A 15,919-nucleotide genomic window follows, 5' to 3' on the forward strand; every position below is an offset into this window, starting at 1 on the left:
CCCCCTATGTTTTCATGTGGTTTGTTATTGTTTATATGTCGGTACATGTGTAACCGGGTTTGGAAAAACAGGATGAGGCTGAGAACCTGAGAAGAAGAACATAAATTACTTCCGGAAGACTTGAGAAAGATGTAAAGGGAATTTTATTTCAACGTGGACGGCTGTCAGATATTATGGAAGAGTTTATTTTGGAGTGATTCAGTTCGAAAATAGCACTACTTAACGGGTTTAACTGTTTCCGGAATTATTTGGAAGGTGGATGGATATAAATGGGTGAATTTTATAGCGGTTTGAAGAAATTACCCTGTAATTTTAATTCCCCTTTTGGGCACAATCTCCGATGTTGCTTAACGACTACTGTGAAATAATTTTTCTCAATGAAGACGGAAGCATTTTTACTGCTACTAGTGGGGCGGATCGGAATTCCGGTTTTATAAGTGTATTCTGGAAGATTTAGTCATTGAATGATTAATCTGCTCATCTTTTTTTTTGATGGGTTGTTAAAATTCGTGGAGGTAACAACTGTTTGGTTTCGTACTATTCCTCCCTCCCATAAGGTTCTTCTGCTTACTCCGGAGGACTCGTGAATGACAATATCGCGTGTGAATATCTCTATTTAATAATGAAAAATGGCTAATGTGCCAAAGATCGAAATAATAATTTATTTCTGCGTGTGGTCTACAGGAATATTTTATTCCATATATAAAGTATATTTAATAGGAAACAGTAAGTTCAATATTTTTGGACCTATATTAATATTTATGTTCCATTGCACTTAACCCTTGACTCAATTCTACAGGATTTGTTCAAAACACACAATATGATGATTTTTCTGTGGGTTGGCCTATTACAAGCCGTATGAAGGATGTGTCCGACTTCGAATGGAATTCAATGTTTCCTATGCTTTGTTCAGTATCTCCATGGTTTGTGATCCATACCTTAATGCAAGGGGTTGTGAATTCCTTGTGCAATCAGGTATTAAGGATGAAGACACACGTATGTGTTTTTTAAAGCATTATTTCTTATTTCAATGATTAATATCTTAAATAATTTCATTTTCAGTACTTAATGCATTCTTACTTCTTGATCACAAGTACCTGCATCATATACTTTTTTGGCATATCGATTCTGCTAATGTTCTTAGTGCAACCATTGGTTTTCTTCTTGATTTTGCAATTGAGAAGTAAGGGTATGGTATGGTTATCATGTATTGGATTCCTTACCCTGCTGAACATGCATCCGGTGACTAAAATGGAGGTATGATCTGAATTCAGTATGTATTTGAATTGGAACCTCTTAATGCGATGTAGTCATTTTCTTTTATCTCCCCTAATATTTCAAATGGTGTTCTTTTTAGGAAATACATCACCTTCCCCACACATCTCAGTATTTGGTTTCAGTTACACTGTCTTGGATTCATTTACGCTGCATCAGTTTTTGCTTGGAGAAGCTATCAGTGGATTGTATTAAAAGTGCAATATGGCAGGAGGAAATTTCAAATCTGCTTGGATATGTTTTCTACCTACCATTGTTCTTTTTTGGTCCTGTCATGCTATACAAAGAGTTTTACAGGGTGAGTGGTATTGAAATTATTCTCCAATTAAAGTATGATTTACCTGCATTGGTGGATTAAGAGGGCGGGCACGTGCCCCCCTTCTCCCCCCCCCCCAACACTTAAAATATGGAAAAATTTTTGTATATGTTCTGTTATCATTACGTTCGTTTTGTTTTGAGTATTATGGAGTCTTAATAATTTAATTTCATATTGATAACTTTCATGTTAAAATGAAGAGAATATTTCATTTGGGAACTGTTATTGGCAACAGGAATCAAAGTAGCTGACATCTGGTGGCCAATTTCAGAAATGAGACATGGAGGATCGGCCGGTTTGTTTACTAATGCTACAGCCTAGCGGTGTGCGAAACGGATGTGTTTTCAGCAATTTTGTGAAGCGAATACTGATGTTTATGGTAAATCTCAGTTGTGAATAATGGATGAAGTAATTTTCTCCACATCTGACGTTTTGGAGTTCAATAGAGACATCAAGAGGTCCCTCGTTGAGGGCTATGAGGTGGAATGCTGTAACCTGTCATGGTTGAAGCACTGTTGGAGTATTTGGTTCTTGCAATGGGCTTTAGCATACAAACAAGCGTTATTAATGGCATGTCACACGAGATACAAGCTTTTCAGAAGAAAATTGGCGCTTCTTTTTCCGTTTTCGTGTGTATTGTTTGACGATTTTATCCACCATCATTACAAGAGATATATCATTATTAAAATCATCAAACAATATGATAGGCATCTACTCACATAAGCCATCCGTCCTCAATAATCTATTCTTCTTAAGGGAATTCGACGTCGGTGTGGTCGTGAGTGGAATTCCCCTTGCATTGGCGTTTTGACTGCTATGTGGAGTCACTCGACTCTCACCGGCTAGCGAAGATCGATGGGGAAGTGGCGAGACGGGTCGCGCGAGGGTCTCCGTGCCTCGGCCCCGGAATTTTGGCCATTTGGGCTAAGCGACTCGAGAAATCCTTTAACCCAACGAAGCACGCAGGCCTTAGAAACGTCGGGGTTTCGCACCGCATCGTATACGGAAGAGCAGGGCCTAGTTATTGAATGAGAAAGAGACAGATGTTTTAAGGGCCGACCCAGTTTTGACGGGCCCCCGGGCGGAAGATGTCCCGGCGATCGTGGGGGGGATCGCCTGGGAAAAGTTTGTGCGACTTTGGGAGAAATTACTTGTCTCAAGCAGACTTAGTCCCGGCAATTGGTGGGTAGTCAGCCGGGAATATTCATATAATTCTCAGTTGTCGCGATTCGAATCATTTCCCCAACCTTAACTTTCCTGGCTTATTGGATATCTGAAAATTCATTGATAGTTATTGCAAGTTTGTTCAACCTTCTTTCCGTCTGCATCTCATCCTCTGACACCTCCATACTTACGCGAACAATTTTTAAGTAGGCATTAAATGATACAATGAAGGTGTCATGCCTTCATATGTTTCTCTATGACCTATTCTTGTTTTTTTCTTAAATAAAACTAGCATGCTAGCTCACTCTTGCCCATTCTCATGACGTGCTCCCACTTCTTTCCCAAATTAGGGGTGTTGCGGAATCTATGTAGAGAGATAGCTTTTGTCTCACACTGGTCGGTGCAATCATAAATACCGCACATTTTGTTGCTCATGAACTTTTCCTTCTAAGTTTTTCATCATAATGCCATTGATATTCGGCTAAACGGTATAGTGCTGGCCGGCTAACGTTTCACACGAACAAGCGTACTAATGCATCCGATCCTCAATATTCGGCCATGACACCTAATTTAGTGCTGTCACCTGGATTCCCTTCCAGATGCAATTGTCAATAAGAACAATGACGCTTTCAATAAGAACATAAAACTCGGGTATTCGCAGGTTATCGTTCCACACAAACAAACGTACTAAAGTGGGCGATCCTCCCTATTCGGCCATGACACCTAACTTAGTGCTGCCACCTGGATTTCCTTCCATTTGCCAATACATGTCTCGTTTTTAATCTCAAGTATGAGGGGATCATTTGACTGTTAGACCCTTATGCCCTCCCCAGAAAAAATCTGGATCTACCCATTTGCCTGGTTTTCTCATTCAAGGCTGTAGCTAGAAAAGAATTATTCGAGTGGGTTCATTTGGAATTCGTACACTTTAAGCCCCTCGTGACACTTGCCAGCAGGCAATGCAGCCAGCTGTGATGTCGTTGATGCTACTCATCATGGAGTGTTGATTGTTAATGGAGCTTGTTAGATGAGAGCTGATGGTGGCGAAAACTGCCTGCCATACCCTGCGACCATGTCGGCAGCCACAGGTGGCAGAGAGTAGTGGAAAGACAATGTATCTTACTGAACTTGTTACATAGGGCTGCCAGGCAATGCAGCCTCGTGTAATAGGGCCACTACCACTTGGCTTGGCCACCATGTTAGTCTGTGATATACTGTTCATAAACTGACTGACCCAGCTAGTGAGAACTACCAAACAATCGGGCTAGACCACAGATTGTCCACCAATTGGAAAGGCCTGAGTGATATGATTCACATTCATCAGGGAATACCTCCAATATGAAGCAAGCACTCAAGATAACACCCAAATATAATTAAATTGAATTACCAGGTAAAAACCATAAACTAAATTAAATGCCAAGGAAAGCTATTCAATTAGTCAAAAACTCCTGTGAGCGAGTAGAGAGTGATACACGGCTTGTTGGCAAATTATACTGGGAGCCACTGGAGACTTGGAGTCCAAGTGCTAGGCTTGCATTGTTTGAGCAATTAATAACAGGTATCTTTTAGAGCGACGTGGAGATCATCAGCTTAGAACCACTGTACGTTTTCAGATCCAAATGTTATGAAGAAATGAGAAAGATTTATTTCCTAGTGGTACCGTATGGAAACACTACGGGCGACCCTCGTTATTACGAAGTTCACGGGACCGAAAAACCGGAGGTTCGTAATTACGAAGTTCGCACGAACATATCTTTTAGGAATCGTCGGAAAAAGCCCCTCAACTTTTGTATTACATACTGGTTAACAGCTGATGTCTTAATGCATATTGCCACTCGCCTATGGAAGTGGCTTGCAAGGTAATATGTATGTCAGTGGTGTAACTGGGAGGGAGGATGGGGGCAACCTCCCCCAGGCAACGGGTATTCTGGGGGTTAGTCACCAGTCAGTATTCAGTTACTCGTCTCACTGCGATGATAGTAATAAATGATCTTTAACTTTAAGCAGATGCATTTATTATATCTCAAAACTAGACAATAGTTTTAAATATTTTTTTTATTTCTCTGAGGCTTCAAAGGGGGGATTTATTTCCTAATCTCTTCCCCATAGTTACGCCACAGATTTATGTAAATGTACATGTCACAGACTGTTTCACTGCTGGCACATCTATTTTGAAAAAGTTCCCCGATCAAAATTCATTGTGCCCTTTCCATATCACCAGGACACATGCCTGCTTCCTTCTGACAATTCCAGCAGACTGCCTGCCCCAGGCTGCTTTTAAGCTTTTATGGCACCCTGTTAACCAACTGTATGGCCAGCAGAAATGGCATAGGGAGGCAGGGTGGTCTGGGATGGGTGATTGGCCGGATTAACCTCGGAGCAGATGTACCTCCACCAGTAGCGGATACAGAAAATACTCGATGGGGGGCACAAAAGATATCTTGAGCTACCTTTACTTTATCGTAATGAAAATAATCAAATCGCATGCAAAGTTTAACACTTTGCGTGCCATGGACGTAATATTACGTCCTGCTAATCCTTCTGAGGATTGCCATGGACGTAATATTACGTCTTTCCATTTAATTGGCTTTGTATGCGTGAAGCCGTAATATTTCGCCCGTGGTACTTTTCCAGTTTACTGCTTAGGGGATCTGTTTTTTTTCAAAAATCAACTGCTCGATGGAAAAAGAGTTCACTTTATGTCTTGAGGATGAAAAGTCCTCTGTAGCTACCGGCATCCTCACCTTAGGCCACTTAGTGTGAAAATTCTTTGGGCCAATGGACCGTTCGTTGAGGGTGCATTGACCCTTTTTTGTCATCCAGGATTTATAATGCTTTGCTTGGAACAATGCTTTTTTATGATTTCAAAGCTTTAAATAGATCAAATTGAGCGTATTAAAAAAATTATTATGCATGTCATGGCGATACATCATATGTTGCAACTTTTTTATTTTTAAAAAACTGTAGGTTTTCATTGTTAAATTATAAATTTAAAAATTAGCAATAAATTTTATTCAACTCATTCATAAAGAAGAGCAAAGTCCATTTTTATTGAAATGCACATCGATATAAATATATTTTTGATGCTAATGATTTAAAAAATGTACGAATATAGTAAAAATGGCTGGATTTTTCAGTAGGGCTTTAAATGTAGCAACCGGCACTCAAAGTGTTAAGAAAGTTTTATTTTAACTGATTATACACCTACACAACACAATGCTGTCTTATTATATATAAAAGTTACGATTGTAGTTCTGCAATGTTAGGCAATACGGGCGACCCCACAAGGGGAATGTGCATGCCCCCCATATGTATCCGCCAATGACCTCCACATTACAACCCAAAACATACCCTTTATTGGATTAACTTGCAAGAAACCCAGCTTTGCATGGTAAGGATACCCAGAGAAGTGGGAAACATGGAACTTGGAATTCATGGTCACGCAGCAGGATATTTTCTTAAAGGGAAAAAGCAGGTATGATGATGGTATACATATGTTCAGCAAACAATGGAAAATAGTATGGTTTGATAATAGAAAATTGTATGATTTGATGCTTTCTCAGTGAATAATGTGGGTAAACTCTTCTTGGGATTCTCACCGGGTTAATTTTTCCATAATGGCCAACGTTTCAAGCTCCGACGTGGGGCTCATCCTCAGGGCGGAGCAGTGTCATCCTGAGTCCTGAGTCGGAGCTTGAAAGGTTGGCTATTATGGATGAATTAAACCGGTGGGAATCCTGAGAAGAGCTTACCCACAATGGAAAAAATGATTTCTGTGTTCTGCAGGATCAGCTTATGTGCATCTGTAGATCAAATACGTCATATGAACCCTTCTCTTCTCTAGCAAGAAGGTTTGCACCGAGGAGATTAATAGTTAAGAAAGCAATGCAAAGGATATGTCAGACCATGGGTGCAGCCAAAAATTAAGGCTGGGGGGGTTTAGGCGTAACTAATACTTTGGGGTGTTGCATACCCGCCAGGTTAAGTGGGAGTTGTGGGGGCCCTCCTCCAGGAAATTTTTAAGATTAATAGTTCCAAATGGTGAGTTTTACAACTTTCTGAGGGATATTTGATTAATCCTAAGACTTTTATATACGTAATACTAATCCATTAAGTAAAATGGATTAAATTTAAAAATTTCTCTGAGCTCTGAGGGGGTTTTAACCCCCTAAACCCCCCCTCGCTGCATCACTGTGTCAGACACAACCAGAAGTAGCACTATAGGCTTTGGGAGCATGACTGACTTGACTGATGTTTATGTAACCTGGGTTGGGTGAGGCCAGATGGTCCCATTTTCCTCCAACCCAGGGCATGAGGTGTACGTGCATACATATTAACTTCGGTAGCAATGTGTGCAGCGGTTTGGAAATGCAGAGCAGACAGTCAAACAGGCATTCTCTTTTAAAGATTTAGATGTAAAACAGTTTTAGATCTGTTTTTTCAAACAGTTAACCCTCTCCCTTTCTCAAGTGAGCATATTAAAGCTAAATTATCTCTGTATACTAATATAGTAGTGCCCAGCAGGGTTAATGCAGCTGTGCTTATTTAGTTTTAAATTAGTGTAATTATATAATATTTTTGAAAATTAGATGTAGTGATTGAGGTAATTTCTTATGATGCAAATTCATGTGAAATCAATCTACAGGGATCATGTCCTAAGAAGAGGTTGGACTGGCCACTGTTGGAATCCTTTCTTCTCAACTTGGTTCGTTTCTGCTCATGGGCAGCCTTCAATGAGATCAGCTTGCATTACATCTACTGCAGTGCACTGGCCTTCCAACCAGACGTTGTCTATGGCATGGATTCGTGGACACTCTTTGGTTTTGGCTACTGCATGGGGCAGTTCTTCATGAACAAGTACACAGTTCTGTATGGAATACCTGCCACATTTGCCCGTCTTGAGAGATATGATGCTCCACCACACCCAAAGTGCATCGGGCGAATACATCTGTACTCTGACATGTGGAAGTACTTTGATGTGGGGCTATATTCCTTTCTTGTCAGGTATGTTCTTCTAGTCGAAACATACAGCTTGTTTTTCTTTTTGATGAAGAAATGAGCAAAAGTGACCTATGAATAGATCAATTTTAAATTGACCAATTCAGATGGAAAAAACATCACTTTGTACATTCCACTTTTATTATTGAGGACCTTGGTGTTGACGAGCTAAGTCATAATAGTGGTATTTCAATAAATTAGGGGTAGGTGAAACTAAAGTAGGTTCTGCTAAAGTTTAATACATATTTAAGTACTATTTTCAAGTTCTAGTACAGCATAAACTACCTAATAAATGACTTATACTCGTGTTTGCTCTATATGTGATTTTATATCTAGTAACTGGACTTCAGAATTGGTGCCAGTGATGGGTTGTTAATTTAACGGCATAGATTGTTGAAACCATGGTTGGAAGTTATTAAAATTGGAGTATACATGGTGGCATTACTTTTCATATTTAGCAATATAAACAGAATTAAACCTGAGTCATAAAAAACTTTTCTGTTCCTTCTAAATATGTATAATATTTAACCTATTAATTCCTTTTGATTACATATTTGCTTAACATGAATAAACTCCTGAGTTATTCAGGCATCTCATCTTAAGGCTTTAATACTTTTTGTCGTCTCTCTCCTCAGGTACATATTCATCCCTGCATGTGGTAAAACACGAAAAATGAGGAAAAAATTGTTTTCATCATTCCTTTGTTTTACATTCGTGTACATTTGGCATGGCACAAACCTGTACATCCTGGTTTGGTCCACACTCAATTTTTTGGGCATCACAATAGAAGCGATGGCAAAAACAATCTATATGACACCAACTTATCAGCACTGGGAGGTATGCATGAGGACATGTCCCTACTCAAAGTAAAGCAATATGTGAAATTCACTCATTCAGGTTAGGGGGCCAGTTCCTTTTCCAGAAGGGGTGTGCTTGAAAATTGTCAGAAATACTTTGATTGGTTTTCATTCCATATGATTGATTTCTTTTGATTAGCAACCTAATGGAAATTCATTATGTTTAAAAATTTACATTCTGTGATATTGATAATTTATATTCTGTGATATTGTTGTATGACGTTGGAGGAAAAAAATTCAAACACAAAAACTTCCAATTTACGTTGCAGCTTATTGGAATCAACCATTTGGAATGAAAACCAATTGGAGTACATAATTTCCATTGATATCAAGTCGCCTTGCGCACTCTGAATATTTTAACATGGGGTTGTACAATGAGTTCATCTGTGCCAAGAACATAAACAAATATCCATGAAGGTGGTCAATGGGCTCAATAGGTGCCATCTCCATATTCTGAACAGTTGTCATAACAAGGGGTTGATTCTGAGTAGTTGTCAACTCAATCAGAATTTGTGTATTTGAAATATTTCATTTTGAAGAATAATAATGGCTGATCTAGCAGTTGGAATGAAGATTTTTAAACTGCTCATAATGCAACTGATCAGAATAATACAAATCAGTTTCTAACATACCCCAAATGGAAAGGATCTTGACCCCTACTGTGCATGGGCGTACTCAGAATCAAAACTAGGGGGGGAGGGGAAAAACTAGCTGTGGTTGTTCAAGTTGTAACTATTTTGCACGGAAAAGGTTAATGAAACAACAATTTTAAGGAAATTATGACTACAATGTATTAGTTTTTATAATTATTTGCTTGAAAAAATTATTTTAATTTTAGTTCCATATGTCTTATTCTAATATAATTTTTCTTCAAAAGGAAAATTTGTCCATAATTTTTTTGTTTTGAACTAAATTTATTTTCCCTTCTGGGGGGTAGTTGCCCTCCCCTATCCCCCTTCTGGGTACACCCATGTGCCTGTGATTTGCATGCATGTGCCTCAATCTGGAGTGAATCACAAAACAATTGTATATAACCTTAAGTTTTGAACACCCTTTATTAGGAAACAATCAGAAAGAAGTGAGTGCATCGATTTAATGGATGGATGGCACTTCCATAGAAAATGTTTGCAGTGGAGGAAATAGGAAAAGTAAAACAATAATCCAACTATTAAAAATAATTACATAAAAAAATACAAGATAGAGTTTAACATGTTTCTTTTGTATTCCCTTATGGTGTCTTAACTCATGTTTTAATTGATCATCATCTATTGATTTTCAGCTCAAGTGGTTCAGTGTTGGCTGGTCCCAACGCTTTCATGCTCTCCTTGCAAGTCCACTTCTTATGATGTCTGCCCTTTCCAATTTTTACTTTTTTGGAGGAATGGAAATTGGAAATATTTTTGTTCAAAAAATTTTGGAAGGTAAAATTTAGCCCTCACACATTTATAATATAAGTTACCCCACATTATCATTGCTCTGACATTTTGTGTCTCAATTTCATTGTATCCATGAAATTAAATTTGCCTCAATTCATCATGAAACTCAAAGTTTAATGAAAGTGTGTACTTTTTATAATTTTTTAAAAAATAAAAAAAAATAAAAAAATTATAAAATTTTTGTAAATAATTTTTTTCTCCATAACCCTCACATTAAGATTTTTACGTTATGCAGGAGAAAAAAAATGTGTGTAGCTTGTGTGTCTAATTATTCATTTGATGTTGTGTTCGGGAAGTAAAAATTGCTCCATTATAAATACATATGAGTTTACTGTTGTCAAAGATTGCTGATCTGCCGAATTTGAGGAAGTGGCCATCACCTCTTGGAGAAATTATTTTGCAAATGTATTTACTGTGCCTTGAACCCCTGGCAGGTCACAAGACCTCCTTCCTGGCAATGGCAGAATTAATTTTTCTTGTAATTTTCACTATTCAGCCAAGTGAGAAGTTGGACCATTTAAATTTTACACATTCAACCATATTAATTGTAAGGCGTGACCCAAAGCTAGGTGTCACCCACTGGTTGGTCACATATTTGTCCGGAATTTTTTTCCTATGGTAATTAATGTGAATGAGAATCATTTCAAAGGGAAAGAAGTTGAAGGGTTTCATTCTCTACAAAAGTATTATGAGAGGAATAAAATTGATTGAAGCCAGTATGTATTTTTCTTTAGCAACCAGTGTATGTGCTGTTGGTGCTATACAGAGCTTTAAGTGTTCTGGGAACAAATACACATTTTTACATCAGATACCCCTCACCCATGAAATCCTTGCCTGATTATTGAAAAAAAATCACTCATTTTCTTTTTTATTGCAGGTTGGAATGGGGTGACCATTTTTGTTCTGTTATTTTTGTATTGCTGTTGCCATGTGTCAGTAGCCACAAAGAATTGGGAAAAACAAAAGGCTGGTGGAAGCAAAGAATTGGGGAAAACAAAGCATTGTTCAACCAGCAGAGATAAACCAAAATGTCTGTGAGAAATTGTTTTTTCTCTCAAATGAATGCCTCGTAATACTAATCTATATTTAGGGTTGCCTTTTAGCTTTGGCTAAGGTTGAGTTTGAGGAAAAGAAACTCAGTTTATTGGATGATAGAGTTAAAGCTATGAAGTCATACCAAGGACTTGGAGGAAATCTCAATGAAGCATCCCTTTATGAAGAGTTTTATGTTATGCTCTCTATGCAGGATGTCTTAATGCATGATCTTTGTGCATTGAGTTTCATCCATCTCCCATATTCTTTGGGAAGCTTTACGGAAACAGGAAGCATCAAATTCTGCTCAATTTGAGGAGAGAGTATTCTATGCCCTGGAGAAATTGCTGTTCATCTACATCCTTAGGACTGCTATTGTTATGATGGATATTTTTGTGGGAATTATTGTGGGAATGATCTTCCAAACCAAGAGATTTGATGCTGAAATAAGTTCTGCTCATATTGGATAATAAGCATGTCCCTATATACATCCCTATGGCTCATCTCTCTTAAATCCTTAGCCTTGCTTCAGCAGCTAGGGCTCAGGTAATTTATGCATTGGCAATGGTTTTTATGAGATAAGAGATTGATATTTGCCGAAGCCTTACCCTGCTGGCCAGTTTGTGACTTGGCCGTTTGAAAACTGATGTTGCGAATGTCATTGTTAAACCTTTTATGGTTTGAAACTGAATTTGGGGGAAGCTAATTGTAATTGCTAAAGGATTTGAGAAAAGTTTTGGAATACTTGTGCACATTTAAGCTGAAGTCCGTCCAGTCCAATTGAATATTTGCTATTTCTTGAGGACCTTGATTTGTAAAATGCTATTTTTGACTAAAATAGTCGAGATTTAAGGGTCTTCTTGTGATATCATGTCTTTTGTAAAAATAAACACTTTTCTAATTAATTGCTATTTTTTATTGAATATACGTTATGGTATTCCAGTATTCCATCCTTTTGATATAGTGTTTATTCAACACTTAGGGATCTGCATGGCCCTTAAGGGATGAAAAGAGTTGTAGAGATATGAGTGAAAAAATCTCTTGGCCAATTTAGGGCTACTAGGGCCTTTGGGTCAACATGCAACTTCTCAGTTTGTTATACAGATATATTCAGCAAGGCATGCATGTTATGCTCCACGAGGACTATCGAGGACACGAGGAGGAGGATCAGTTATTTTAAAAATTTCTATCCTAATAAATAATATTGTACCCTAAATTTTTAACATGATACACATTTTTTTATGAGAACTTAAACCTAAAATAAAAAATTAAACTCCCCTGACAACTTTCCAAAACAACTTCACTTGATCTTTTCATATGTTTTTGGCTGTCTGCCCAGCCAAAACATAAGTTTCTACTTCAATTTAATCTAATCAATCCTTTTTCCCTGCTACCTTTGTAGAATTTGTACCATTTATGACATAATTTTAGACCTTGTTTTTCAAAAGCTATCAATGATTTTCATTACTGTATTATGAAAAATGATCAAAATAATGCATCGAGTTATCACACAAATGAGTGGATCAATACAATCACTACACTTTATGTAAGTATGCTCCAGAAAAGTTTCAAATGGCAGACAAAATATTTTCATATCAATTCTTCCCAGCTTCAATTCCAATTCTGGTCCTGAGCTGAAGAACCAAGAGCCTATGAACTGAAGTGGCCCAGACAGCAGTGGCTCTTGCTTGAGTTACATGGGTGGGCCTTCGTTGTCATGAATTCCACTTTGATTGTATTTGTTTTATTTTATGGAGTTAATATGGGTGATACAAAATTGTTTATTAACAGGGTGGTTTTCCATATGCCTATAACTGTATACAATTAATTTTATTTTTATAAAATAAGGTTTAACTTTGGACTCTGATTCAGAAATTTGTCCGTCTTATTTGGATAGGCCCGGGCCCACCCCTAGTGCTGCCACTGGGCCCAGTCCAACATTCAATTCATCAAAATCTGTAGGCAGTAACAGCATTATGACTTGAACTGTTAAATATCTCCATGAAGTGAGGTCACATGTAGTGATGGGCAATGTGCAAGTGAGTCAGTTTAAATGTGCGGCTCAGTAGATAGAGCTGTGAGGCAAGAGAGTCTTATTTGGTGAGTCACGACTCCCTCCCTCCACACACGACTCCCGCTGTGCACTGAAATTGTGCGAGGCAAAGTCAGACTCCCAGTACCCATGACTCCCTCAGGGCACATTGTATGTGTAGGAGCGTAGGCGGATCCAGGGGGGGGGCACGGGGGCACGTGCCCCCCCCAGACCCTAAAAAATATGCTAGATTTTTAATACGGTCCCATTATCATTTCGTTCGTTTTGTATGACGAGGTATCCTTGTGCCCTCCCCTGAACAAAATCCTGGATACGGCCTTGCTTGTGCCCCTCCCAGAAAGAAATCCTGGATCCGCCCCTGTGTAGGAGTCGTGAGCGGTAGAAGTCGTACTCCATGCGTACACGACTCCCTTTGCGCACACTGTGCACTGGAATTGTGCGAGGGAAGTCAGAATCCCGGCGCTCACGACTTCCTCAGCGCACAATATGCGTGTTGCAGTCCATGCACACACGACTCCTTCTGTAAACATTTTCTGTGTGTGGCTCATCACACGTTTGGCGGGTCAAAGGGAGCACATGGCACTTTTCGCAGGTAGCCCACTGCTCACCTTTTCATGCCACTTGAAAGATTCTCCTATGGCATATCACCAAAACCACACTGTTAATTTGCTAAACAACTTTCCATATTAACCTTTTCCCTACCGTACACGTATATATACGTGTGGACGTTTCCTGACCCGGGAGACCACGGGCGTATATATACGTGTGAGATTTTCCCGGTCAAGAAAACGAAACCCGTATATATACGTTTTCTAGCTCTCCCCCTTTCAGGACGGTCGTGGGTTTAGGTCGCCTTTGTCTCAGGACCCAACGCTTCGGGGTTTAGGATTAACCCTCCGAATCCGGGAGCAGGTACCCGGACCCTTCGTCTTTTATAACCCCTCTCAGCGGTAAGGGACAGCGGTCATACAATTGTTTATAGAGTCAATTTTCGAAATAAATATATTTGTTCATTTCTCAAGAAATATAAACTAAGAATTGAATTGTTTGTCTTTTGAGCAGCGTTTAGAATTTTTAAACGAAATTCTACGACAAATATTAACTTATATCTCGAGTTATGTATAAACATCAACATGGAAATTGTTGCTGCGTTAAATGCTTTGATAATGGCCTTAGAACTTCGTTTAAAATTTGACAATGCTCAGATAAAAATGAGGAATTATATTCTATGTCTGTAATTTACGTGCAAGCAATAATTATCCATTTGCTAAATACATATAAGCAATACATAAGTTGACCGCGAACCAATGCCGCAGGTATGGTCATAAAACCGGAAAGGAGGGAGCACAACTACTCTCAGAGTCCGAGATAATGCGGAGTCCCACCATGGAGGGGTCGAAAAAGGTTCAGCGAGACCCTTCTTAACGAATGCCCTCCAAAAATGCTCCGTACCACGAGAAAGAAGAGTCTCTTGGGGCTCGGTACAGCAGTCTGATCCGCGGTCTCGAAAGGGTTAATGAATTTATATTTCACAATTTTTCACTTTCTTCTCAGTGGAATCAATATTGTTGTTTTTCAAGAGAATATAAAATGAATGCATAGGCGGATCTAAGGGGGGGGGGGCACATTCCCCCCCCCCCCCCCAGACCCTTAAAAATATGCAAGATTTTTAATATGGTCCCATTATCATTGCATCCGTTTTGTATTACGAGGTATCCTTGTGCCCCCCTCAAGAACAAAATCCTGGATACGGCCTTGCTTGTGCCCCCCCACCAGAGAGAAATCCTGGATGCGCCCCTGAATGAATGCATTCTCAAAAATGCATAAATGCATTCAATGCGGGCAGATTTTCATTTAAGTCTTCAAAATCGGCCGTAAAAATAAGTAAGAAAAATAGAGTGAGGTTTCCGTGCCATAACTTCCGTTCAAATACGGCTTTTTAAAAACGGCGCACACGGTTCAAAAGAGGGAAGCTTGCTGAAGGCCATACGCATGATCAGAAGTGGATATTAGTCACGTGCTAAAGCTGCTGCTGCCTCCTCTCCTTTTTTCTCTCAAAGCGACTCCACCAAATCGCATAGTGCAAGTTGGAATGTGCTGTGAGCGGTGAGGCAGCTGTCATTAAAGGGTCACATATGCAATTTACATGGTAACCCCCCTGGGGGGTTACCACGTAAACGTAGTAGTCCATACTGAGCAAGGAAGGGACTTGTTTGGGTGAAAAAGGGAGGATATCCTCAAGAAAATGAGCTTGAGTTACAAAGATTTGTAGGGACTGGGAGAGCGGGCAAGAATAAAAAAGTCAAACGTACAAGCCTGCTACTTCTACAATAGCCAATACTAACATGCACGTTTCCTGTATCTGAATGGTGAAGATTTGGCAAAATGTGTAGCCTATCATAATAAAATACATATACATAAAATTGATTGATGAAATAAGATTGGATAATTCAGGGATTTTTATTATTTAGAATTAATTAGAATAAATATTTTAACAACTTTTTGTTGTACTGTCCTTACATGCATTGAGGATAGCAAATCAATTACATATGTCTAACAATAGGGTGGTTTCCTTCATCAAAGAAAACGAAGGCATTGATTGCGATTCCTTACCCACCAATAGTGTATTCATAATATACAAATTATTTGGTTTGAGAAATCCCAGTTTAGACGAATGGCAACGGTCAATTTTAACCTCATTTGAAAAAGGCCAGATTGGCGCCCATGCGATTCCACTCCACGTGACGTCACAGGGACCTAGTTTCTATACGAGTAGATAGGAGTTTAA

General features: G+C 39.0%; 1 protein-coding gene across 1 annotated transcript; it reads left to right on the forward strand.

The window, feature by feature from the left end:
* The first annotated feature begins 63 nt into the window (after positions 1-63).
* LOC124167742 (protein-cysteine N-palmitoyltransferase Rasp) lies at positions 64-11,983 on the forward strand. The gene is made up of 8 exons (XM_046545754.1): positions 64-726; positions 800-975; positions 1,063-1,257; positions 1,358-1,573; positions 7,401-7,759; positions 8,389-8,590; positions 9,890-10,031; positions 10,924-11,983. Exons 1-8 carry the CDS (start codon positions 630-632, stop codon positions 11,082-11,084), a joined length of 1,548 nt encoding a protein of 515 aa, XP_046401710.1. The 5' UTR covers positions 64-629; the 3' UTR covers positions 11,085-11,983.
* Positions 11,984-15,919: the final 3,936 nt, after the last annotated feature.

This window comes from Ischnura elegans, chromosome 11 (genome assembly GCF_921293095.1).
Source record: "Ischnura elegans chromosome 11, ioIscEleg1.1, whole genome shotgun sequence".
Lineage (NCBI taxonomy): Eukaryota > Metazoa > Arthropoda > Insecta > Odonata > Coenagrionidae > Ischnura > Ischnura elegans.